Source organism: Myripristis murdjan, chromosome 5, assembly GCF_902150065.1.
Source record: "Myripristis murdjan chromosome 5, fMyrMur1.1, whole genome shotgun sequence".
Taxonomy (NCBI): domain Eukaryota; kingdom Metazoa; phylum Chordata; class Actinopteri; order Holocentriformes; family Holocentridae; genus Myripristis; species Myripristis murdjan.
This window is the reverse complement of record NC_043984.1, coordinates 2735171-2756218: the sequence shown is the minus strand read 5'-3', so window position 1 is coordinate 2756218 and position 21048 is coordinate 2735171. Positions and strand designations below refer to the sequence as shown.

At 39.4% G+C, this 21048-nt stretch overlaps 2 protein-coding genes across 2 annotated transcripts; both read left to right on the top strand.

The window, feature by feature from the left end:
- Positions 1-637: 637 nt before the first annotated feature.
- Positions 638-3888, top strand: LOC115359606 (protein WEAK CHLOROPLAST MOVEMENT UNDER BLUE LIGHT 1-like). The gene is made up of 4 exons (XM_030052160.1): positions 638-1052; positions 1944-2422; positions 2560-2707; positions 2838-3888. Exons 1-4 carry the CDS (start codon positions 657-659, stop codon positions 3258-3260), a joined length of 1446 nt encoding a protein of 481 aa, XP_029908020.1. The 5' UTR covers positions 638-656; the 3' UTR covers positions 3261-3888.
- Positions 3889-8036: 4148 nt separating this feature from the next.
- On the top strand, positions 8037-17200 carry LOC115359573 (protein phosphatase 1 regulatory subunit 12B-like). The gene is made up of 7 exons (XM_030052124.1): positions 8037-8414; positions 12308-12324; positions 12550-12688; positions 13521-13622; positions 14818-14871; positions 15173-15223; positions 16600-17200. Exons 1-7 carry the CDS (start codon positions 8313-8315, stop codon positions 16684-16686), a joined length of 552 nt encoding a protein of 183 aa, XP_029907984.1. The 5' UTR covers positions 8037-8312; the 3' UTR covers positions 16687-17200.
- The last annotated feature ends 3848 nt before the right edge of the window (positions 17201-21048 follow it).

Below are 21048 nucleotides of genomic sequence, written 5' to 3'. Positions count from 1 at the left end.
TGGACTTCAAAGCCTTATACATTATTACTGGTCTTAAATTATTTCTAAATATAGATACAAAACATCTTAGAGTGTTCTTATAAAACTTCTTATAAATACCTTGAAATTTGGATTGACTGAAAATCTGCCACTGAGATCTCGTGATTAAGGCTAAAAAAACACTTAACTATTCCACATGCAGCCTCTACCTTGAAGCCTCTTGATGCAAATTACAGCTCAATCACTGTCACTGTTAACTGATTAACCAAAGTGTGTGCCACTTGCTGCAGCAGTAATGTAATATGGTGCCACGCCCCCTTTCCTAACTTACCTTGAGTATTATGGGGGTCCATTGAATGAGCAGGTCATAACTAGAGTTTTGCAAAGTAGAAAATATGTCTAGATTTTCCTGTTTGATATAATGCTGCAGCTATAAAACAATGGCATATTGGGTTTAAATAGTTCCCTCAATAAAAGTATGATGTAGCTTCAATGAATGGGTTAAAGTTGAAAGGACAGTTTTTGCAGTATGTGCTGAGTGATATTCATATATATGGAGCTCAGTCACTGTCACTGTTAATTGATGAACCAAAGTGTGTGACAGTTGCTGCACAAGTTATGTAATATGGTGCCACGCCCCCTTTCCAAACACTTGTCTTGAGCATTATGGGGGTCCAATGAATGAGAAGGTCACAGCTAGGGTCTTGCAAAATAGAAAACTGAGTGCCTTTTGGAGTCAGGCACGCTTTGCTGTTTCTGTCCCTCAGGCAGTCCTCCTCGGTCGGTGCGTGTCTCTCGTCATGGCCAAGCGCAAGTCAAAGAGTGGGACCAGGCAGCATGAAGACACTTGCCTGTTGCTGGACTCGCCGGTGTCTGCGCCACGGTCCGGTGGGATAAACTCTCACGTCCTCCCGACTTTGTTGCTCCTTCTCCTGGCAGTTGTGGGCTCTATGCTGGGCTGGTACTGTGTCCAACAACAACAGTACAGCCTCGACCAGCTGTCACAGTCTTACACAGCCATGCAAACCACCATCACCAAGTTGGAGCAGGTGGCGGGATGGAGAGATGCACATGTAAGCTAATGCTTCAGCCCTACGTCTCAGTCTGTTTCGTACATTTTACTGTTCCAGACATGGGTTTCCTTTTTGTATTATGCACTGTCGTGTAAGATAGTGATGTGACATTAAACCAAGAGCTAGTTCACTTGAACGTAGTTACAGGTGTGTTTATCAAGCTTTACCCCTAGTGGTGCACGTTTCCGTGGGTAAGGCCTGTTTGCGTCAAGTGTAACGTAGACACAAAGATACAGGAAGTGGAGCTATCTTGCCTTCAAAATAAAAGTGTGCAGTTTGTCACTTAACAAAACGGAAGCTCATAATACATATTAATATGTACTTTGCAGCTGTTTTGGGAAATGGATGTACATTTTCATGTAACTTAAGACCTTCTTCCATGTATTCCCTATTTATTGCTTTGAAAATCAGTGCAAAAAATGTTTTTGTCGTTAAAGTTTTTTTTTTTTTATCTTTTGAAAGCCAAGACCGGAAATGTGTGTTTGTTCATGGCAACTTAACACTGGCGGCAACTCTGGCGGTTATTTTTAGTGCACTCAAACTGTGTGGAAGTTCATGATCACGTTTCCTCAACATGCAGGGAAAAACACATCAATATTTACTTAGTTGCAATATATAAAAAAACACTACTGTTTAAAGCCTTTAGTAGTTACAGTGACGATTAACATTTGGCAGACACTTCTATCCCACGTGACATACATAAGAGAGATATATCCATATTGCTCAAAGAAGAATTCATATTAAAGTTTGGAATAACTTCACAGCTATTATATTAACTCTATAGTAAAAAGTGTTGTCACATCTATATCATCAGACCTAATCTCTATCTATCTATCTCTCTGTCTATCTGTTCGTCTGTCTGTCTCTTTTCATGGTTTATTTTCACTGTAGATGGATGCAGGTCTGGTGGTGGAGGAGAGGATCTTGGCTCTGGAAGAAGCTCAGAAACTGGCCCAGCAGAAGGCTGAGGTTGCCCTGGCAACATCAGAGAAGCTGACACACACTGACCTCCACTCTCAGATTTGGGCCCTCCGTGCCGAGATGGATGTGCGATCGACTGAGATGCAGCAGGCTGCCATATCCACGGCAAGCCTCCGGGCCATAATCAAGAACCAGAGTGAGGAGTTTGAGGCTCTGAAGGGGGGCTTAGAGGCCATGTTGAGCTCCAGCTCAGCACTGGCTGCAAACGTGGCCGGGCTGTCTCATGCTGTGACCAGTGCAAACTCCAGAGTTGATGAGCAGGTCACGTTGGTCGAAGCCCTTAATACACGGCTAGAGGGACAAGCCGCTGAGCTGAACGAGCTAAAAGTGTCCCTGGATCTTCATAACGCAGCACTTTATACAAACAACCAGGAGGTTGCTGCAATAAAGTGAGCTCTGTTTCGTCTGGTGGGAATTGCAGCTTACAATATTATTATCTGGCTGACTTAGCAAAGAGGAAATAGACTATTCATGCTGAGGTGTGTTGTTGCTGATGTGTCTGTCTGTGTGTGTGCGCACATTTCAGGCAGTTTGTGGAGGCTGCACAGGCCACTCGGGCTCTGGGGTTGGAAGAAAAGCTCAGCTCGGTGCAGAGGAGCCTGGATGAGCAGTTTTTCACTTCACAGACCCTTCACTACAGTATCAAGGCTCAGCTTCAGAATGTCCACACCCAGGTCTGACACTACAGTTTTAAAACAGATTACTGTCAGCGTATTGCTGTGTTGTGCAATGTGTTTCAAGGTGTGGCTATTGAATTCCCCTTTGGAATAACCTACTAATAAAGCATCTATCTTTATATCTCAGTTGGTGAATGGAGGTCAAATTGGCTCCCAGCCTGTTGAGGTGAAATTCAATAAGGACGTTTCAACAGCTGAAGAGTTCATCTCTGCCACAGCGGAGGATGCTGCTGAGGATGAGGAGGAGCAGCTTGTAAATGCTGAGAAAGAAGCCGAGGTGCAAGATGCTCCCAAGGCAGCTGAACAACAGGTAGAGGAGGATGCTGTGCAGGAGGAGCAGCCACTAGAAAAGGAAATGACAGGACTGAGTGAGGAGCATGAGGCTGTTGCTGAGACAGGAGAAGAGGAGGTCACAGAGCACTCCACAGAGACACATGATTTGGAGGAGTCTTCGGAAGAGGAAGAGTTAGAAGATGCCTTGGAGAGTGAGGTTGTAGATGAGCAACCAGTTGAATTAGATAGTGAGGTCTTAGTGGATGAAGATGAGTAACTGCAATTGTTATGCTCAGTTAGACTGGACTAATGAATTCCTGTCATTGCGGCCATAGCAGGGAATACTCACGGAATTATGAAATCTTCTTTAAATGGTCAGGAAATCTTTCTACATGCAGTGCATGCTTTGGGTTTATAGCAGGTGTAAATGCTTTTCTGCAACATAGCCGCTTGTTTTACGTGGATGTGAGGGTATACCACATATAGCTTTTAAAACTTGGCCGTATGATTTTTGATCGCAGATTTGATCACAGATCACCTGTTTCAATTTTTTAAGTTTCAAAATCAGACTGTATGAATGTTAACAATGTAAATGAAAAATTTTGTTTGAAATATATTTCAAATATGTGTCATCATTTGACGAGAACCCTGTTAATGATGCACTGTAGCAAGACAGCTGACAACGAATGGACAAAAAGGGCTGCGGAGGGATAAACATTATAGATGGTTCATCATTGATATCCATATTTTTGTTGCAAAATGTTGCTCAGATTTTTATATTCCCCCGGCTGCAATGGCAAATAGTCAGCCAGCCTGTCAGTTCAACAGATTTATATAAAATACATGTGAATCATGCATAAAAATGTACAAAAATATACTGTAAATGGCATTACTTGGATGAATAAATAAAAAAAGTATTCATCTTACATCGTTTAATTATTTGTTGAAGTCATTTAGAAATCTTCACATTTCAACATGCTTGTGTAAACTACAATGTGAAATTGCCTTGCTCATTTCTGCCATCACAGAGACTGTTTGTAACACTTGCAAGACCAGATCACAAGTGCTGCCTCTCAGTGTGAAGTTATTTATGGTCCTGGCCTAACCTACAGCCCTTACGTGGCATAGCAACTGGACATGTCAGACATAGTGTATGTGTACAGCTGGTGCCACTGGTACATACTGTCCTGCTCTCTAGTCATATAATGTTTAGTGGCTAAAGCACATCTTTCGCCACCAGGTGGTGCCAATAGGCCAGCACCACAGTTTACCATAGCAAGGCTGTGGTGACATAATGATGCAGAAATGTTGGTATCTTATCTTATGAGGTACTATACAATACACTGCACATTTTTTGTACTCCAAACGGTGACTAATTATCAATTATTGCCCAACATTCAGTGATATTGGCTAATCATGCTCTTTCTTTCTCTTTGTTTTGGCCCTCAATGAGAGAGATTGACATTTCAGGGAAGCCAAAGACAACTGAATCTATATGCTTCACTCTAGCCATGGTTCCTTACCCTCAGGGCCTGCTAACAGCATTCTAACATTTTTCTCCCACACATTTTTGTGCAATAATTGTACAAGTTTGATGACTGACCTGAGATGAATCAGAGTGGGCGGCCCTGTCCATAACTGTCTCCACTCTCTGAATGGCTGTAATCTAGTTTGGAAACCATTAATCATGCGTAGCAACACCTCTGCTTCAAATGACAGAGCTCCTGAGAAATTTAACCATAACAGGTGATGAGACAAAGATGCTGTGGGCTGTCACAATTTGAACAAGTCAAATTTAGCTTCTAGCCAAACAATTATGTCTTGATACGAAACTTTCATTCATTTTGTTGTTTGAGTTTGTTCCTGAATTCAAATGTACTTGCTGATGTGTTGAACATTCAGACATGCATGGCTGAAATAAGCAGATGGAGAGCTGTACCTGGCTGTCTCAGATGGGGAGTAGGGGTGACACAGAGCATGTGGGAATGCAAGGCAGTCATTTCCTGGGCAGTAAACATTATTTTCCTGACTTAAAATACACTGATGATGTGTGGTGCAGTAACAGTATGTCAACCTCCATAAGAGTTCTGGAGAAGTGTGCCTCCCCGCTGCTTTCTGTGGGTTTAACTGCATTCCCGAGGGGTTTAGTGGCAGAGCATTATGCCTGGCAGCAGTGCTGAAAAGGATCTACATCTTTTTTTTTTTTTTTGCCAGGTAAGTGACTGTAGGCTTTTCAGCGAGTCATTATTGAACTGTGCATGTGTGAAATACCTGCTGGGGTGCATATGGAACTTGTAATTGGGACACACTAGAACAGCAAGCGCCAGGCCAGCATGTTCACACTCACAAAAACTCTGTCTGTGTTGTAAATATAACAGGTAAATTTAGACTTTTTTTTTTTTTTTTTTTAAAACATAATGTAAAATATAACAGGTAAATTTAGTCATTTAGCCACCAAACATTTGGAATATGCTGTACAGATTTTATATCTTTATTGGAGTATCAGGTGGTGATGGTGTGGCAATAATGACAACATTTTTACTTTCAGTCTTAGTTTCAGTTTGTTCTTTTCCTTTCACACATTACAGAATAATGTAATAGCAATCAATACAGGAGTAAAAAAAGAAAAACTATCTGTCAATACATGAAATCACTCTATACCAGAGGTTCTCAGTCCTTTTGGCCCGTGAACCCTGAAAACAAACCAGTGCCTGTTCGGGACGCCCTGTCACAGGCTGCACATGCAGAGTGGTGGACAGCCCACCTGAAGATTGACCACTTGTTCAGGTTGTGTCATTTGTCCAATTGTCAGAGGAGGCCTCAAGTTTTAAAACTACTCAGTATTCCACAAGAAAACAGTAAAATAAGAAAAAAATAATCACAGTTTTGAGGATGTTTTTCTTTCTCCCATCTTAATCATCCTGCGAGACCAAAAGATTTATTTTATGAGCTCCTGATAACCACTGTTCTTATTCTGTTCTATCATTTAAACAAATGATAGAATATATTACAAGATACGTTACATTGTTGCCACAAAAAAAAAAAAAAAAAAAAAAAAAAACATACAAAATACACATAAAATAAAGTTTCAGAGTAAAACACTTGGAAAATTTAACAGAATTCTAAATAAAAAAAAATAATGTTAAATGCAAGATGTCAAATATATACTACTTTAAATATTACTTTCTTTACAACCCACTTGCCAGAATAAAATTTCATATGTCCGCAAACCAATATGTTGAAATGTTACCATTTCTGCTGCAGAAACATGCAGTATATCAACACTGAAACTCACAGCAAATGTTGTGGAGCCTGTGTCACATGACTGCTAACATTCACATGAATGCGAATGTTAGCTCATTAGCTACTTTAGCCACTGCCGTTTGCTTCATTAGCCACCAAAACGACTTGGTTAAGGTTAGGAACAGGTCACGGCAAAAGTTACAAAACGTTAGATAAAATGTGCTAATGTAGCTAGTACACATTAACTGTGCCATCCACCACCTACCTTCTAAAATGGTGTTTTTGCTCAGTTTACTATGACTCAAAACTTGAAAAATCTCGGTTTGCAGAAACGTAAAAAGCCAACATGTTTTTCCCAGCCACTGGACTGTAATTTTCTGCTGTTTGCTACTGTCTCTTCCTTTCTTTCATTCCAAAACAAAAAAATTTTTTTGGTGTCAAAATATCATGAAAATGATTTCCTGTTGTTGGTGTTTTTGAATCCATGTTTGTGGTCCAACACGCGCACTCACAAAAGATTTCATGAACGTCACTGAATCTTTTAATGTGATTAAATCTGTGTGTGTGTGTGTGCTTGCACATAATTAAGGGCACACCCTTGCTGTCTTACATTAAGCAATGTTGACATTAATGATGTGTGTGTTTGACCAGCCTGTGGTTTTCAGTGGTGTGTTACCTCGCCCTCCCCAAGCCAACACACACCTGTCCACTCTTGTTTCTGACTTGTGCCTCACATCTACCAGTAAGGCTTCACAGGCGTTTATGGCAGCTCTGTGCCATTAAGTTAGGACCTCATTCCTCATGTTTAACACTACCTGGCTGCAGACTGTTCTGCACTCCCTTGTTCCCTGTATAAATAATGCAAAAACACAGCCATGGTCCAATAGGAACACTTGAGCCATAAATACAGAGGATCACAGAGCCAAATACCAATGACAAGGCCATTTTGCATTTTGTGACATCTTGAAAAACCACATGAACAATTATCAGAGGGCAGTTAAAGATCCCAGTGTGACTTTATTGTTATACCTAACAATTGCCAAAATAATAATTTTTCTATTCAGTGTGACACACTCTGTTATCCACCACTGCCTAGTCATTATACTGAGGCCACCCCAGAGCACTGACATGAGATTTCCTTTCTTTCTCTCTTTTTTTTTCTTTCTGTCTTTCTTTCTCTGGTTTGTAGCCTTTGTCACAGTGGACCACACTATTTTAACTGACCGCCTAAAATTCTGGGTTGACATCAAGGCCCAGTGCTGGGAAGGTTACTTTTGAAATGTAATAGGTTCCAGATTACTAGTTACCTCATAAAATGCAATAAGTAATGCAGCTATTTTAATTACTTCATCAAAGTAATATAACTAATTAATTCCATGTGATTACTTTTTGAATACAGATGTTATATCCTACAAATAAGGTTTTACCAAAAAATAATATATTCAGATATAACCCTTTTGTAATCACCAATTTTGATTAGTAACTGCAATTTAAATGTATCAGATTACCATGACACTTATTTTGTAATGCAATTACATGTAACTTGTTTCTCTTTTCAGCTAGTTACATGTAACTAGTTAATCCCCAACATTGTGAAGGACACGGCCATTTTTTAAGAAAAAGAGGAAGAAAATGACAATGACAGAAAGAAAAAGACAGGAACAGAAAAAGTACAAAGTGAAGTGGGATTGGGACTGATGGTGTTGTGCCTTAATGTTTCCATTTTTGTTGAATGACCATCGTCTCTCGGGATCTGTGGTGAACAATGCTGCTGTCAAATCCTTGTGTCCACATGTACTCTACAGCCCGCCTACTCCCTAGTCCCGCCACTTCCTCCACAACTCTCACACTTGTGCTATTCTTCCACTCTCATCAGATATGCAATATCTCGCCATCGTATGAGGATCACACTTCAGTGGCTCACCCTCAACTATGGGCACATCTGAAGCCTGTTTTGTCGGATGGTAAATAAATCTCTCAACATCTTTGCAGATTTCTACACGGAGGGATTGTCAGCTACACTGACACATTCTGAAGATACTTTGGACCACATCACGTCTCCGCTGAGTGACCAGCAGCTTCAGCGATGTCATCTCTACTTTCTCACAACAAGGATCAGCTGCGCACTAGAAAGTCCCTCTCTGACTCCACTCCAACTTCACCCAGTGCCACCACCAAGAGCCTCAGGGTGAGCTGATTATCTTAAATCTTTTCAATGTGTGTTTAGCCAAAGGAAATGCCACGGCTGACATAAGCAAACACTGACTTTGAATTTCAGCCGTTGTCAAACAAACTTCTCTGCTATGGGCCATAAGTGCTACAGTGTTTGTCTGCTGTAGAACTTCTGGACAAGCCACACATAGTAATTGAAATCTGCAATACTGACTCCCTACTGCAGCATTTGAAATGAACCTCTGTGTATTGTGCAGCTCAATGTGGAGAGTGTGGCACTAATGCTGCCTGCGTTAGAGGGTGGTTGGAACCCTGCTAAATCATATCTATTGCCCTCTAATATGCTTTACAAAGTCTATGGTTATTTTGAATGATAAAGTATAAAAAGATTTCTTTTCACAGGCAGACAATAGTAGCTTTCCTTCATTTATTTTGGAACTTTTCCCCCACAGTTAGTCATATACCAAAAAAAAAAAAAAAATTCAGATGGAACATGGCTTTTTTTCCATGTTATCAGTGTGACTTTTTCCCAGCAAACAATTTCCATGCTAATTTAAGACATCTTTCCGCTGTATATACAACCAAAGATAAATCTTTACACTTCTATAGAAAGTGTTGATGGATTAGATTATCAAAATGTTGTCTCTCATAGCTTTGAGACGCCCGTGTTAAATGCTATTAACAGTGAAATGCATGTTGCTGTACTTGAGCCAGGGAAAGCAAAACAGGAAAATGAAGAAGAAGTTGTAATGAGCAGTTTGTCTTATCTGTTTACTTTAAGCCAAGAATCCATTTGAGAGGGGTAGGAAGACGGGATGACAGAGAGCAGAGAGGAAGAGAAGGAGGGATGTAGCGCTTACGACTGGTTTGTGGGAACAGATGCAGTATTTATGGATGTTTACCCCTCTGCTAGTCCTGAGGGAAGCTCACATTTTCCACTTGCGAAGAGCTGGTCAGGAGACAGGACGTTCCTCATGGGATGGAGCGAGGCTGCAGGACAGCTTAGTGATGGAGACACACACAGACACGGAACGCAGTCACGACATCCTACGCTTCCATCAACGTCTATTTACATGTCGTGTCCTTTAATCTAAACCAGAGCCCGCACATGTTATTAATGACCATTTACCAAACAGATCCAAGTGTCCAGAGAGAGTCCTGAGCTAGTTGGTATAGTGTCTGGTGAGGATCCCATGCTCTTGTAAATGTCTGAGGAGAGACATTTCACTGTGTTTACACAGAACATCTGTGGTGTTAGGCCCCATCTCTCCTTATTTGCAGAATCACACTTTCAATCTGTATTATTATTTTTTTTATTTTATTTTAAAAATCACCACCAAATCTTCTAGTGCCTTATTTGTTTTATTTTCTGTGGTTGTCTCTGGAAAAGGTTTCAGTAAATGTCTTTGTGTAAAATAAGGAAGTGTAATGAGCGCATATGCTGCCTACTTGGTGTATGATTTGGTGAAGTTTTAAGTCTGCTGCAATCTCCCGTCTGCCGTCACCGCAGTATGATGGAGCTGGATGGTTATTGTTTAATGGAGCTAAAACTATCAAAACTGTACAATTTACCAGCAAACTGTGTCCACCCACCTCTAACTTGTACTCACTGATACACAGGAAACCACAGCAGAGTGGAAACCACAACAAATCACACATGACACTATGTGCGCTGTGACTAGGGCTAATGGTGAAAACATCTTTTTGTGTGTTTATTTTGGGTAAACTGCTCCTTTAAGCTCTTCTTTCCCTGTCATAAACTTGCGATGGTAGGCATGCTCATCTTTCAAATACAGTTTTACTAAACAATCTTTTTAGCTGCACATTTCAATATAGTCTGGTTTGCTGGACTTTTTTTTTCTTTTTTTCTTTTTTTTTCATTTTTTATGGTTTTTTTTATGGTTTTTAGCTCACATGTGCTATTTATTATTGGTCAGTTAATACTCATAATTATTATTTTTACTCTCTTATTATATCTACTTTTATTTTATTCCAACTTTTTTAACAGTTTTACATGTCTTATTACTTTGTACTGGTTGGTTACTGGTCTTAATAACTCTATTTCGTTACATTATTTTTTATTTAATAATTTAATTATTTTCTATTCCTACTTCTTAATGGTTTTAACTCACAATTATTATCTTTGTGTTTGTTTTAATTGTGTAATGTTTTATTTTGTGCAGTATCCACATAGTTTTGTGGCTGCAAATACCGTGGTCTGTGAAACACACTGTGCTTCCATCTGGAACGAGATCTGCCATATAAACACAGTTTGCTTTGCATTGCTTTGCTTCTCTTACCAATCTCTATCATTCTTTAACACTGGGATTACTTAAGATTAACATGATGAAACTCGAAGAATGAATAAATAAATGAAAATAATTCTGATTCTGAATTAAAATGTATCATGTATCATCTTCATCTTGGGAACACAATGCCATGCCATGACGTAAAAAGCTAAATATTTGCCAGTTTCGGGGGCTGGGGCCCTAATTGTCTGTCATGCTTCCCTAGCCACATGGAAAGTCAGCTGGGTTTGAAAGAAGTATCAGGCTGACTGGTAGCTTGTGAGAGAGGAAGTTAAGGATGGAGGGAACTGGCCCAGATCGCAGGGTCACAGAGGATGTATAGCAAGAGCAAGATGTCTCTCTGCTGTGTATAAATATCTGCATATTCCAATGGGATTTATATTAGCCTTACTGTTATTGTAATATAGAAACCAAAGCTTTGTCCTTCACAGTAAGTCAAGCACTGGAGTATGTTTTTCTTTTGTGGTTTATGCAATCCATAGTTATAAGTTGGCTATCACTGATGCTGTAACTGTTTTCATTAAAAATAAACTCCAAACCTGCTCTCCCCCCTTGAAAATCTCTCAGTGTACTCTTGACCAGTCCAACTTTAGCAGACACTAACCATCAAACTGTTAGGCTGCTGCCAGAGTTATTACCTTTTTTGGATGTGTTTAGCTATCTGTGCTGCTCAGTTTATTCAGGGGACCGTTTCCTCTGTCCTTCTTTAACTTGCTTTGGTGCTCAGCTCACTGCAATATGGCTTCACAGAATCACTGAGCTCTGACTGCCTGGAGAGCTGCATGAGAGACCCCTGTCTATGGAATAGTTACCTTCATGTTGACTATTAATCTACACCCCAACACTTTGTCCAGTATGGTAGGATTAGAGCCCAGTCTCCTAAGAATTACACTCTCATACAACTAAAGTGCATTCTCAATTACATTATGAAGGGAACATATTTTGTCATGGATTATGTTTGTTTGCAACATATCACCAGAACCTCTTAGTCTGAGGTCCATGCTAGGATGCAGCTGGCCTGGCGGATGGGTCACATAACTGATTTTCACCCAGACGACCCAAGTTTGAGTCCAGCACAAAGTGACAGTGGTCTTTGTTTGTTGCAAATGTTACATAACCTCAACCAAGTGGTTTTTATGCCTAAACTTGACTTTTTTCTAGCCTTAAACAAGTAGTTTTGGTGGGTAAAGGTAATGAAAAGGCCACAGTGCTATGATATACAAGATATGTTGATAAGAGACATATTTGCGATCCATCAGAAAGAATACAGTTTAGTTGTATGGGAACGCGATTTTTAGGAGACAGGGTTGATCAGTGAAGAGCATGTTATAAAATACATGGCTTTCATAACAAATCATGGCCTTGAACAGGATCTGGAACTACAACCCCCCCCAAAAAAATTCTCATTGGTTTTTAAGAAAATACAAGATTTTAAAGTATGAGACTAAATGACTTTAAAATTTTACATTCAAGTCATACTACCAGTACTGTGACACCATTCTTATTAGATGTAATGTTCCATGGTATGTTGTTACTGTAAAAATTGGCTTGTTATTACAATACCATCATGTTCATTTAAAACATCTCTCTTCTATTTCAGCATGACAGGCTGTCTAGGTAAGTTTCCTCTAATTCATTTCACCTGTTAAAGAGACAAAAATACGTTATAGGCTACTGTTATGTGATGAAACATTAATAAAATTAGTTTTTGTTTTTGTTTTTGTTTTTTAAGCAGGAATCAGTTACCCTCTATAGCAACAATGCTATTGCATACATAAGTGAAACTAAACGCGCTATAGCAGAGCCATGAACAGCTGGCTCATTACTCCTTTATCTCTGCAGGCTGAACTCGTCTGGATCTTCTGACATTTCCAAAGACAGAACAGTGGGCCACACAGAGTCGTACATCTCGAGGAGGGAGAACAGACTGTCGGCACGGAAAAAGGCGGAGGAGGACTCGGCATGCAATGACTACAAGAAGGTAGGTGACGTAGCCTGCTGCATGGTGGCTTTTCAGAGGCTGCAGACGCTGATTTAATGCTAGTTCTTTGCCATCATGATTCATCACATGGTTTGTGTCGACACTTCTTTCACTGTTCACTCATGTGCTGCTGTGTAGAGATACAAATGCAAGGCTTCATTCATTGCATCATCAGTTTCCCAGCCTCCGCTCCACATCAGCCAGTCATCATCCTCTTCCATCCGTCTGCTCTCGACCCTTATCCTTCCCTCAACCCTTGAAACTTTGAACCTCCATCTCTGCATCCCTTAACCTTCGACCCTTCATCCATAACCCTTTGACCCTCATCCCCTTATCCCCTCATCCCCTCATCTCTTGACCCTTTCCCACATCCCTCCATCCGTTTATCCCCTCATCCTTCACCCCTCGACCTTTCATCCATAAACCCTTGAACCTCATCCCTCATCCCTCCCTCCAGATCTACAATACATCATCTCGGTTCTCCACCATAAAATAAACTATTTTGAATTTGTTTCCTGTTGGCATGTAATGCTTTTGTTAGTGAGTTATAAATTCTTCCATGTCAACTACATCAATCTGCAGTTACTCTGGCTTTAATCTTAATGGCTGTGAAATGTAGAAAATTGTTAGCGATTCACCTAAACATTGCCTTTTTTATATATATAAGTAATGTTTTAAATAATCAATAAATAATGTTTAAGTAATTATTTTTCATTTGAAATTAAAATCATGGATTACAAACTGAAATGGAATTGTTAAAACAGATAGATAGATAGATAGATAGAATGCCTCTTCTTTGCTGTTCTGTATATATTTAATATGTATTTTGCAGATGTATGAAGAGGCGCTGACCACCAATGAAAGGCTCAGGTCCAGACTGGAGACCAGTAAACAGGAGCTGGCGGTGGTTCAGGTGCAGCTGGAGAGAGCACAGGTACTTCACCAACACTCTCCTCACTCTCCTCGCTGTCCTCGATGTCTTCACTGTCCTCACTGTCCTCGCTGTCCCCAGTTCATGTCCCCAGTCCTGATTCATGAGTGTGAAGGAGGAACAAATGTTTGCTGAAGAGGTTTAGAAAACTGAACAACAGCTGAAGTTCCCGTCCCTTATGAAAATGTCATATGTGAAATGTGCCTTTTCACATGTGGAAAATTCGAATTTCACCTGTGAATTTATCATTTTCACATGTGTGTGGCATTATTCACATGTTAGCTAAGATTTCCACATGTGAAAAGAAAATAATGTCACATGTGAAGTTTAATTTTTCACTTGATTTGCTTTTCATGTGATTTTCAGTTTTGACATCAGATTTTCAGTTTCCAAATTTCCACATGTGAAAAGAAAATTGATCACTCAAAGTCAGGTGGAATTAGCATTTTCACATGCGATTGGCTTCTGAAGTAGAATTTCCACGTGTGAAAACAACATGAATACACATGTGAATTCCACATTAACACGTGACTAGTTTCTTCACATGTGAACTATGATTTTAATATGTGAAAACAACACATTCCACATGAAATCACATGTGAGATTTACATCTTCACATGAATCCACAGTGTCACATGTGACTGGATTCTTCTTATGGACAATAATTTCTGTGTGAAAACACGTCACATGAAATCACCTGTGAAATTTGCATTCTCACATGTGAATTCCACACTTTCACATGTGACTGGCTTCTTCTCATCTGTACTCGAGCTTTCACATGTGAAAACAGCACATCCCATGTGGAATAAAAAAATCACATGTGGTTGTAAATCACTTGTGTTCCAAAACCATGTGATTTATTTCACATGTGATTATTTCATATGGGGTTTTAGAATTATATCATTCTGAATTTTTATTTTTATTTTTATTTTTATTTTTTTTAACTGCCACTGAAATGAGCTCCACATATTCTTACAATGGTATCCTGGAAGATATGTGACATGAAATCATAGCGGCAAAACAAGGAAGCTGTAGCTGCAGGAATACCGATGAGCCTCTTCTGTATTCTTGCATGTACTTGCCGCTGTATTGAAGATTTCACATCAGACACATGTGCTCACTGTTAGGAAAAGTTCACATTCATTATCAGCAGTGTCAAGACAGCTGTCATTGTTCTCATGATCACCTTTCATTTCAGCGTAAAGGAAGAACAGCTGATTGTAGCTCCAACATGCTGGAGACTGAGAAAAAGGTAAATAAGAAATATATAAAACATATAAAAAAAATATATAGATACATTTACCCTAGCATTATACAAATAATTGAAAAAGCACACAATCACAATAAAAGCTAGGTTGGAAATAAGAAATCGAAGCAAGAGTCATCAGGGAGGTCAGAAAAAATAATCAAAAGTCATTAAATAAAACAAGTTTAAAGAAATATTTTCAGATAGTAAGTTTAAAGGATTATGCAGATTTTTCCTCCCATATGTACGTAGCACAGTTACATGTTGTCATTAATCTGAATCATCTTTCATATTGAAATCTTTGTAGGAAAGACGGGGTCTAGAGAAGAGGATATCAGATATGGAAGAGGAATTAAAGGTAATTCAAATGTATTATAATTTCACTCTAATCTTTACTGGTTAAATGTTTTACTAGCCGATATGCCTTTTTTTTTAAACACACCACCATATACTGACTTTTAAAGAAGCTCCGTAGCAACCAGTTATCACTCCCCTTTAAACAATCTGGCTTGGGAGCCAGCCCTGCAAAAAGGTAAGCCAGTATCCTCTGACGAAAGTAATGAACGAGTCAGTCTGAATACAACAATGGCCGCCGGACATGCACTGGAAAAGTGTGTGTGGGACTTGGTGCCGTGGCGTTAGTGTTAAGTGGGCTTCTCTGTCTGAGGTAATTTTAGATGACATCATTTGTCACCGTCATGCTCCAGTGCCCGTGGAATGTGTAAGCACGTTGATGCTGGAGTGAATACGCCATCAGCATTCATCGGTAGCCTTACATTCACAAACGTCTGCTGTGTTTCGCTCAGAAGGATACAAACAACAAGCTCTTGTTATCTGGGAATGGGAGTTCTCAGCAAACATGCAACACTGATCTGAAAATAGAGGGGCACACTGGAACATGCATTTAGATGGGCCAGACTGATTAATGTGTGTGTGTCAGTGATGTAAGTGTGTGTACGAGAGACTGTTTCATTCTCATCATTCGTTTAACTGCATCAGACTCAAATGAGCTTTTTTTTTTTTCCTACGGGAACAAAGGTAGGGGAAATAAAGAAGCTTCAGTCAATAAGTTTAGAGGGCATCTCCAATAAATAAAACAAAATAAATAAAATTAAAATAAAATAATTATATTTTAATTTTGTAAATATGTTTCATAATTTCAGTGACAAGCACATAGTTTTTTTCCCCCCTTTGGTTACATTTGTAGTTTATAGATTTTTCCCAATCAGGAATCACATGAAAAGCGAAAATAAGCATGCGGTGCCTTAGAGGGACATATTAATTGACAATATTGCACAAAACTGCAGCAAGGAATAACTGTTTGAAAAATCTGAACTGTAATAACCTGTAATAATGTGATGTGATGTCGGTAAACTGCACACAGCACACTCATGTTTATGAATCGGTCCTCTGCGAGGGACAAGGGAGGCATGAGGGCTGATGTTGCTGAGTCCATGCGTTCCAAAACACAAATATTTCTTTTAGGAAAGTTGGGAAAATCTACTGGGCCTCAGAAATAGGCTGATAAGATGGATGAATTTTTATTGAAAAATCATGCTAAATGGGTTCACTAAGGTTATGTCATTTCCATTCACTATTAAGCGTAAATATGCCCCTATCAGTGTTTTGAGTGTTTCAGTGTTGCTGGGGAAATGGGCCCCTCAGGCTAGAGCCGGCATGTTGTTGTCTCTGTCGCCTCGGCTGTGAGCGACTTGTGTGCTGCTCTCTCCTCAGGTGAAGGCAGAGCTCAAGATGGAGAACCAGAGACTGAAGGACGAGAATGGAGCTTTAATCCGGGTCATCAGCAAACTGTCCAAGTGAGACAGGAAGCAGGAGGAGCAAGATGGGAGGACAAGGGAAAACAGAAGGCATATTTAGACCTTTTTATTCAAGAGTCAAGATTCAGCATGTTTTATCGTCACTCCAGTTAGACAAGTACGGTTGTGTGAAATCCTGTGGCTGGGAGGCTCCATTACAAAAGACAAGGGGAAATAAGAACAAAAATGTAAATAAAAAGACATGTATGAAAATATATTACCTTCAATGCAACAAAATATACACAGAACGGCAAAAATATATACATTCAATATATGCATTCAAGACAAAGTGTTGCACAATGGTGTGATGAATGCATATATTGAATGTATATATTTTTGTCTTATTTTGTCGTCATAATTGATCAGTCATCAAAAGTGTAAATCCACTCATGAGAAAGAATGTACATACACAGTTGTTTCTGTAACATCGGACAGTTCAGTCTGTAATGTAGCAAATAATTTTTTTCATAAAGCTAAAAATGGCCAAACTGGTGCTGCAGCTGTTGTTGATGGTGATAGTGATGATGATGGTGATGAAGGCAGTGATAATCATGCCACTGTTGGTGAATGAGTGATTTGTTCAATTACCTATCTAATCACTACAAATTAACGAGTGAGAACAGATAGATTTCTGTGGACCAATGAAGTGATGGAGCAGCAGAGCGAGACAGCAGGGCCCACAGCACTGCAACAGGACCTGTGCTTAGTCCAGTGATGCCTCTCACAAGGGCCTAAAGCAATCAGTCAATGAGTCATGAAAGGGGGTGTGGCTATCTGTGTGTGTACGTGTGTGTCCTCCTACACAGTTTGGCCGTGCTATGTGAAACCGTTTAGAAGTTATGCCTCTCTTTGTCACAGGCCACTCCCGCTGCCACACCCACTTTTTGCTAGTTGGCATGAACACAAACACACACCTTCACACACACTTAACCTCCATACAAAATAGCATCCTCCAAGAGCAAAAACTGTGGCCACCAAAGGGTGGGAAAGATTTTATGGACCAGCCAACCAACATACAGAGAAAAATGTGCCCAAATCTTTCAGACAGTAACAGTGGCAGAAATGCATTTGATTAAAATTCAGCAATTGATAAAATAAACGAGCTAGTGCTTTCAATAGGTGATAGTAAAAATACAGCTTTCATTGATGTCTTATTCAGAAAAGCCAGTTATCACCAGATCAAAAACACATGAATGAAAAAATTTGCAGGCATTGCTATGGAAACTCAGCTTATGCAGACCCTGAAAAAGCTGCAAACTAGCAAGGATGAGAGATGATGGATGGGCTGCAGCATTCTGGCTATATTCAAGGTTTCTTGTTAGTTTTTCCATAAACTGGGTGAGAGCTGTTATTGTAAACAGGATATGATGTTCAAGTGCACCCACTCTAAGTCATCAGGCTCTGAGGATCTGTCATTATAATGGCACAGGCTGTATGTCATAACACTGAGCTGCTCACTTAATGTTCTTTTTTTTTTTCTTTTTAAAATGAAGAATCAGGTTTAGACACATGATTTCTGCAAGAAGTTTTACTTTCTTAAGTATGACATGTATGTTCCCATGACTTGCCATATATAAATTTCAATGTACAGAAAGTGGTAAAAAAAAAAAAAAAAGAAAAAAGAAAAAAGAAAAAAAATGCACATAGTGGAAGAAGCAACTTATTTTGCTTCATATTTGGTTAGCACTACAGAAAAATATGATTTATCCATTTAATTCGTCAGTGTCAGTGACTAAGCCTTTTGTCTCATAATGACATCATAAATTACATGCTTGACACTTGGGCTCATAAAGCTTTGGGGAAGTTATAACTGAAGTAAATACTGATTAAACCTTGTATAACTATAGGAGTAATTACGAGTGGAATTTCACATTAATGTCATGGCAGGCATGGCAGACAAAAAGAAAAAGAAAAATGTTTTTTTTTTTTTTTTTTTTTCATGTATCTTATATATGTCTTTTTGAAACTCCACATCACCCCTCATTACTCCTCTGGCTCCCATCTCCCAAGTTTTAATATGTTGCTTTTATAACCTCACTTTTACAGTTTAATGAAAAAAGGATCCTTGCCAGACTCATTTCCTGTCTGATAGTGAGAAACCAGTTTGAATTCCCCTTTTTAGAGGGGAATATAATGACACTGAATATTGTGTTTTTTGAATGATTTGAAGAAGAAGCACTCCAAAAGGCTCTTAATACTTTATGCTGGCAGTTTTGCTATGCAAATGCTACACATGCATCATCACAGCTTGTAGTGATGCTAACCTGCATGCTGCGTGCTGATTCATCACTCTGCAGATATGTTCCTTTATTAATTTGTCGCCCATGTTTTGCTGTCGCAGATCATCAAAGTTGTGAGTTGTGAGCATGTGCTCTTCAACACAGCAACACAGTTTCTCAGCTTCATGCTGGTGTTGTATACAGTGCCACCAACTGACCATAAATGGCAAAGCACCCCCTCCCCACATTTACAAATCACACAAGACAAAGGTACTTAAAAGACCTTTATTTCCCATGATTACTTTTTCAATAACATATAGACATGTCTTGGCGACATTCCATACTCTGGTTCCCTTGAGGGCCGCAGGTCTACATAGAGTGATATATGAGTACAAGTTTCTGAGTCTTTTCTCTCTTTTTTTTGCTGGAAAACATGGATTTTGTAAAGAAATAAATCATGCAGTTCACAAAAAGGCACAACTATTGACACACACACACACATCTACAACAAGACAAAAAGAAGGGTCAAGAAACAAGTTCAAGCGTTTCCCTTGTCAGTGTTGTCAGGTAAGTGGAGGGGCGGGGGGGTGGCTGAGGAGGTGAAGGGCGGGGTTCACTTCTTTGGATGCTCTGTACGGTGGCTATGTTCACAATATGACTAAAGAGGAACCGTTACTGAAGCAGCGGGTCGGCAGTATTGCATTGCGAATGTTGCTCTGCGCTCTTTGGGCCTGCCCTGTGCTCAAGACAGCCTCTGAGACCCAGGAAGACAGGGATTCTGTTGCCTGCATTGCAGTTATATGACAAGCCTATTCAACATTTCTAGTTCACAAAGGAGACACCAGTAAATAAAAACAGGTTCTATTGGTCCTATTGCAAATACACTTCTGACATGTAAAGCAGACAGAATCTGGTGGCAGCTCACACTGTAAGTAAAAGAGGCTCAGTACATATATAAAATGACCTCGAATCAACCCAGGGAAAGATGGTGTGACACACTTCGTAGAAAAGGATATAGAGCTCATTCACATTAAGACTTCAACCTTATTTGAGACCACACTCTCAGGATGGATGTTGATGTACTAAACACAGACTTGCTGTGTGTTTTCCACTGAGTCTCCCTTAAATGCATTATAATATAAAGCATGGCATGCTGACATGAGGGTTAATCTTCACATAAATGAAGAATTAGGTAGGGAAAACAAGCAAAAAGTACATAAGTAAGTTGAAAAAAAAAATCCCCAAATCCAAGATGTCAGAATAGATATATTGATATCTCAGAGTATGCTCAAGTCACAACACCAACTCCTCCCTTTGCAATCCATTAGTTAAGCTGTATATTAATTCATGAAGTGACATTTATACGAACTGGATATCACTTGCTCTAATCATAGAAGCGGAGTTGCTTACGAAGGGTGCTTCACTCATTAATTATGCTCTTTCATTTTCAACAACTCCTTTGACACAAAATTAACTTTTTCTGCTATGAGCAGAAAAGCAGCAGTAACTTGAGGGTTCTAGAAATCTGCAGAAACAAATAAACAAAAAATGTTGGTATAATTGTTTGATATGATTTTTTTTTTTTTTTTAATGTTTCATTTTTTGGGCTCATGTTTTGTCTCATGACTTGCCTTCTACTTCTTATGTTGACCAGTATGTTCAAAAATGTAAGAGCAGGGTTGTATGAATAGCAATAAGGTAAGGAGGTATAAGTACTAAGGAGAAGGGCTTCGAGTCCAATCTCAGAGTTATCCACTGTATCTACATTTGATTAACTATGACTTGACACCCATTTGGCAGGAGAAAATGAAGGAAACACTTACGGTACACTGAGATAGAAAACCAAGGAGTCAAGAAATATTCTCCTTTCTGAACACATGTTCCATGTGTCGGTCACTGGCCAACACATGGAACATGGAACAAGTTCAAACAGAACTGAAAAGCAATTTGCCTGATTTGTAGCTCGAGCACACTGTAATACTCGATCGACACATACAAAGGATGACAAAAATAAAGAAAGAAATAAAGATTAAACATGCATTATTATGGTAAAGTAAGTGGACTTGCACATAAGGTACAAAGCAACCCTGCTTCAATTCCAGGCATTAAAAGAGCCTGTGAAATTATGAACATAGATTATTCAGACA

What these genes read in the sequence shown, in the direction of transcription:
- LOC115359606 (XM_030052160.1), top strand. Translation starts at nt 657, where the DNA reads ATGAATGAGAAGGTCACAGCTAGGGTCTTGCAAAATAGAAAACTGAGT. An exon ending in CGGGATGGAGAGATGCACAT is followed by an intron (nt 1,053 to 1,943) that starts GTAAGCTAATGC and finishes TTTTCACTGTAG; the next exon opens with ATGGATGCAGGTCTGGTGGT. An exon ending in CAGGAGGTTGCTGCAATAAA is followed by an intron (nt 2,423 to 2,559) that starts GTGAGCTCTGTT and finishes CGCACATTTCAG; the next exon opens with GCAGTTTGTGGAGGCTGCAC.
- LOC115359573 (XM_030052124.1), top strand. Translation starts at nt 8,313, where the DNA reads ATGTCATCTCTACTTTCTCACAACAAGGATCAGCTGCGCACTAGAAAG. An exon ending in TGCAGCTGGAGAGAGCACAG is followed by an intron (nt 13,623 to 14,817) that starts GTACTTCACCAA and finishes CTTTCATTTCAG; the next exon opens with CGTAAAGGAAGAACAGCTGA. An exon ending in TGCTGGAGACTGAGAAAAAG is followed by an intron (nt 14,872 to 15,172) that starts GTAAATAAGAAA and finishes AAATCTTTGTAG; the next exon opens with GAAAGACGGGGTCTAGAGAA.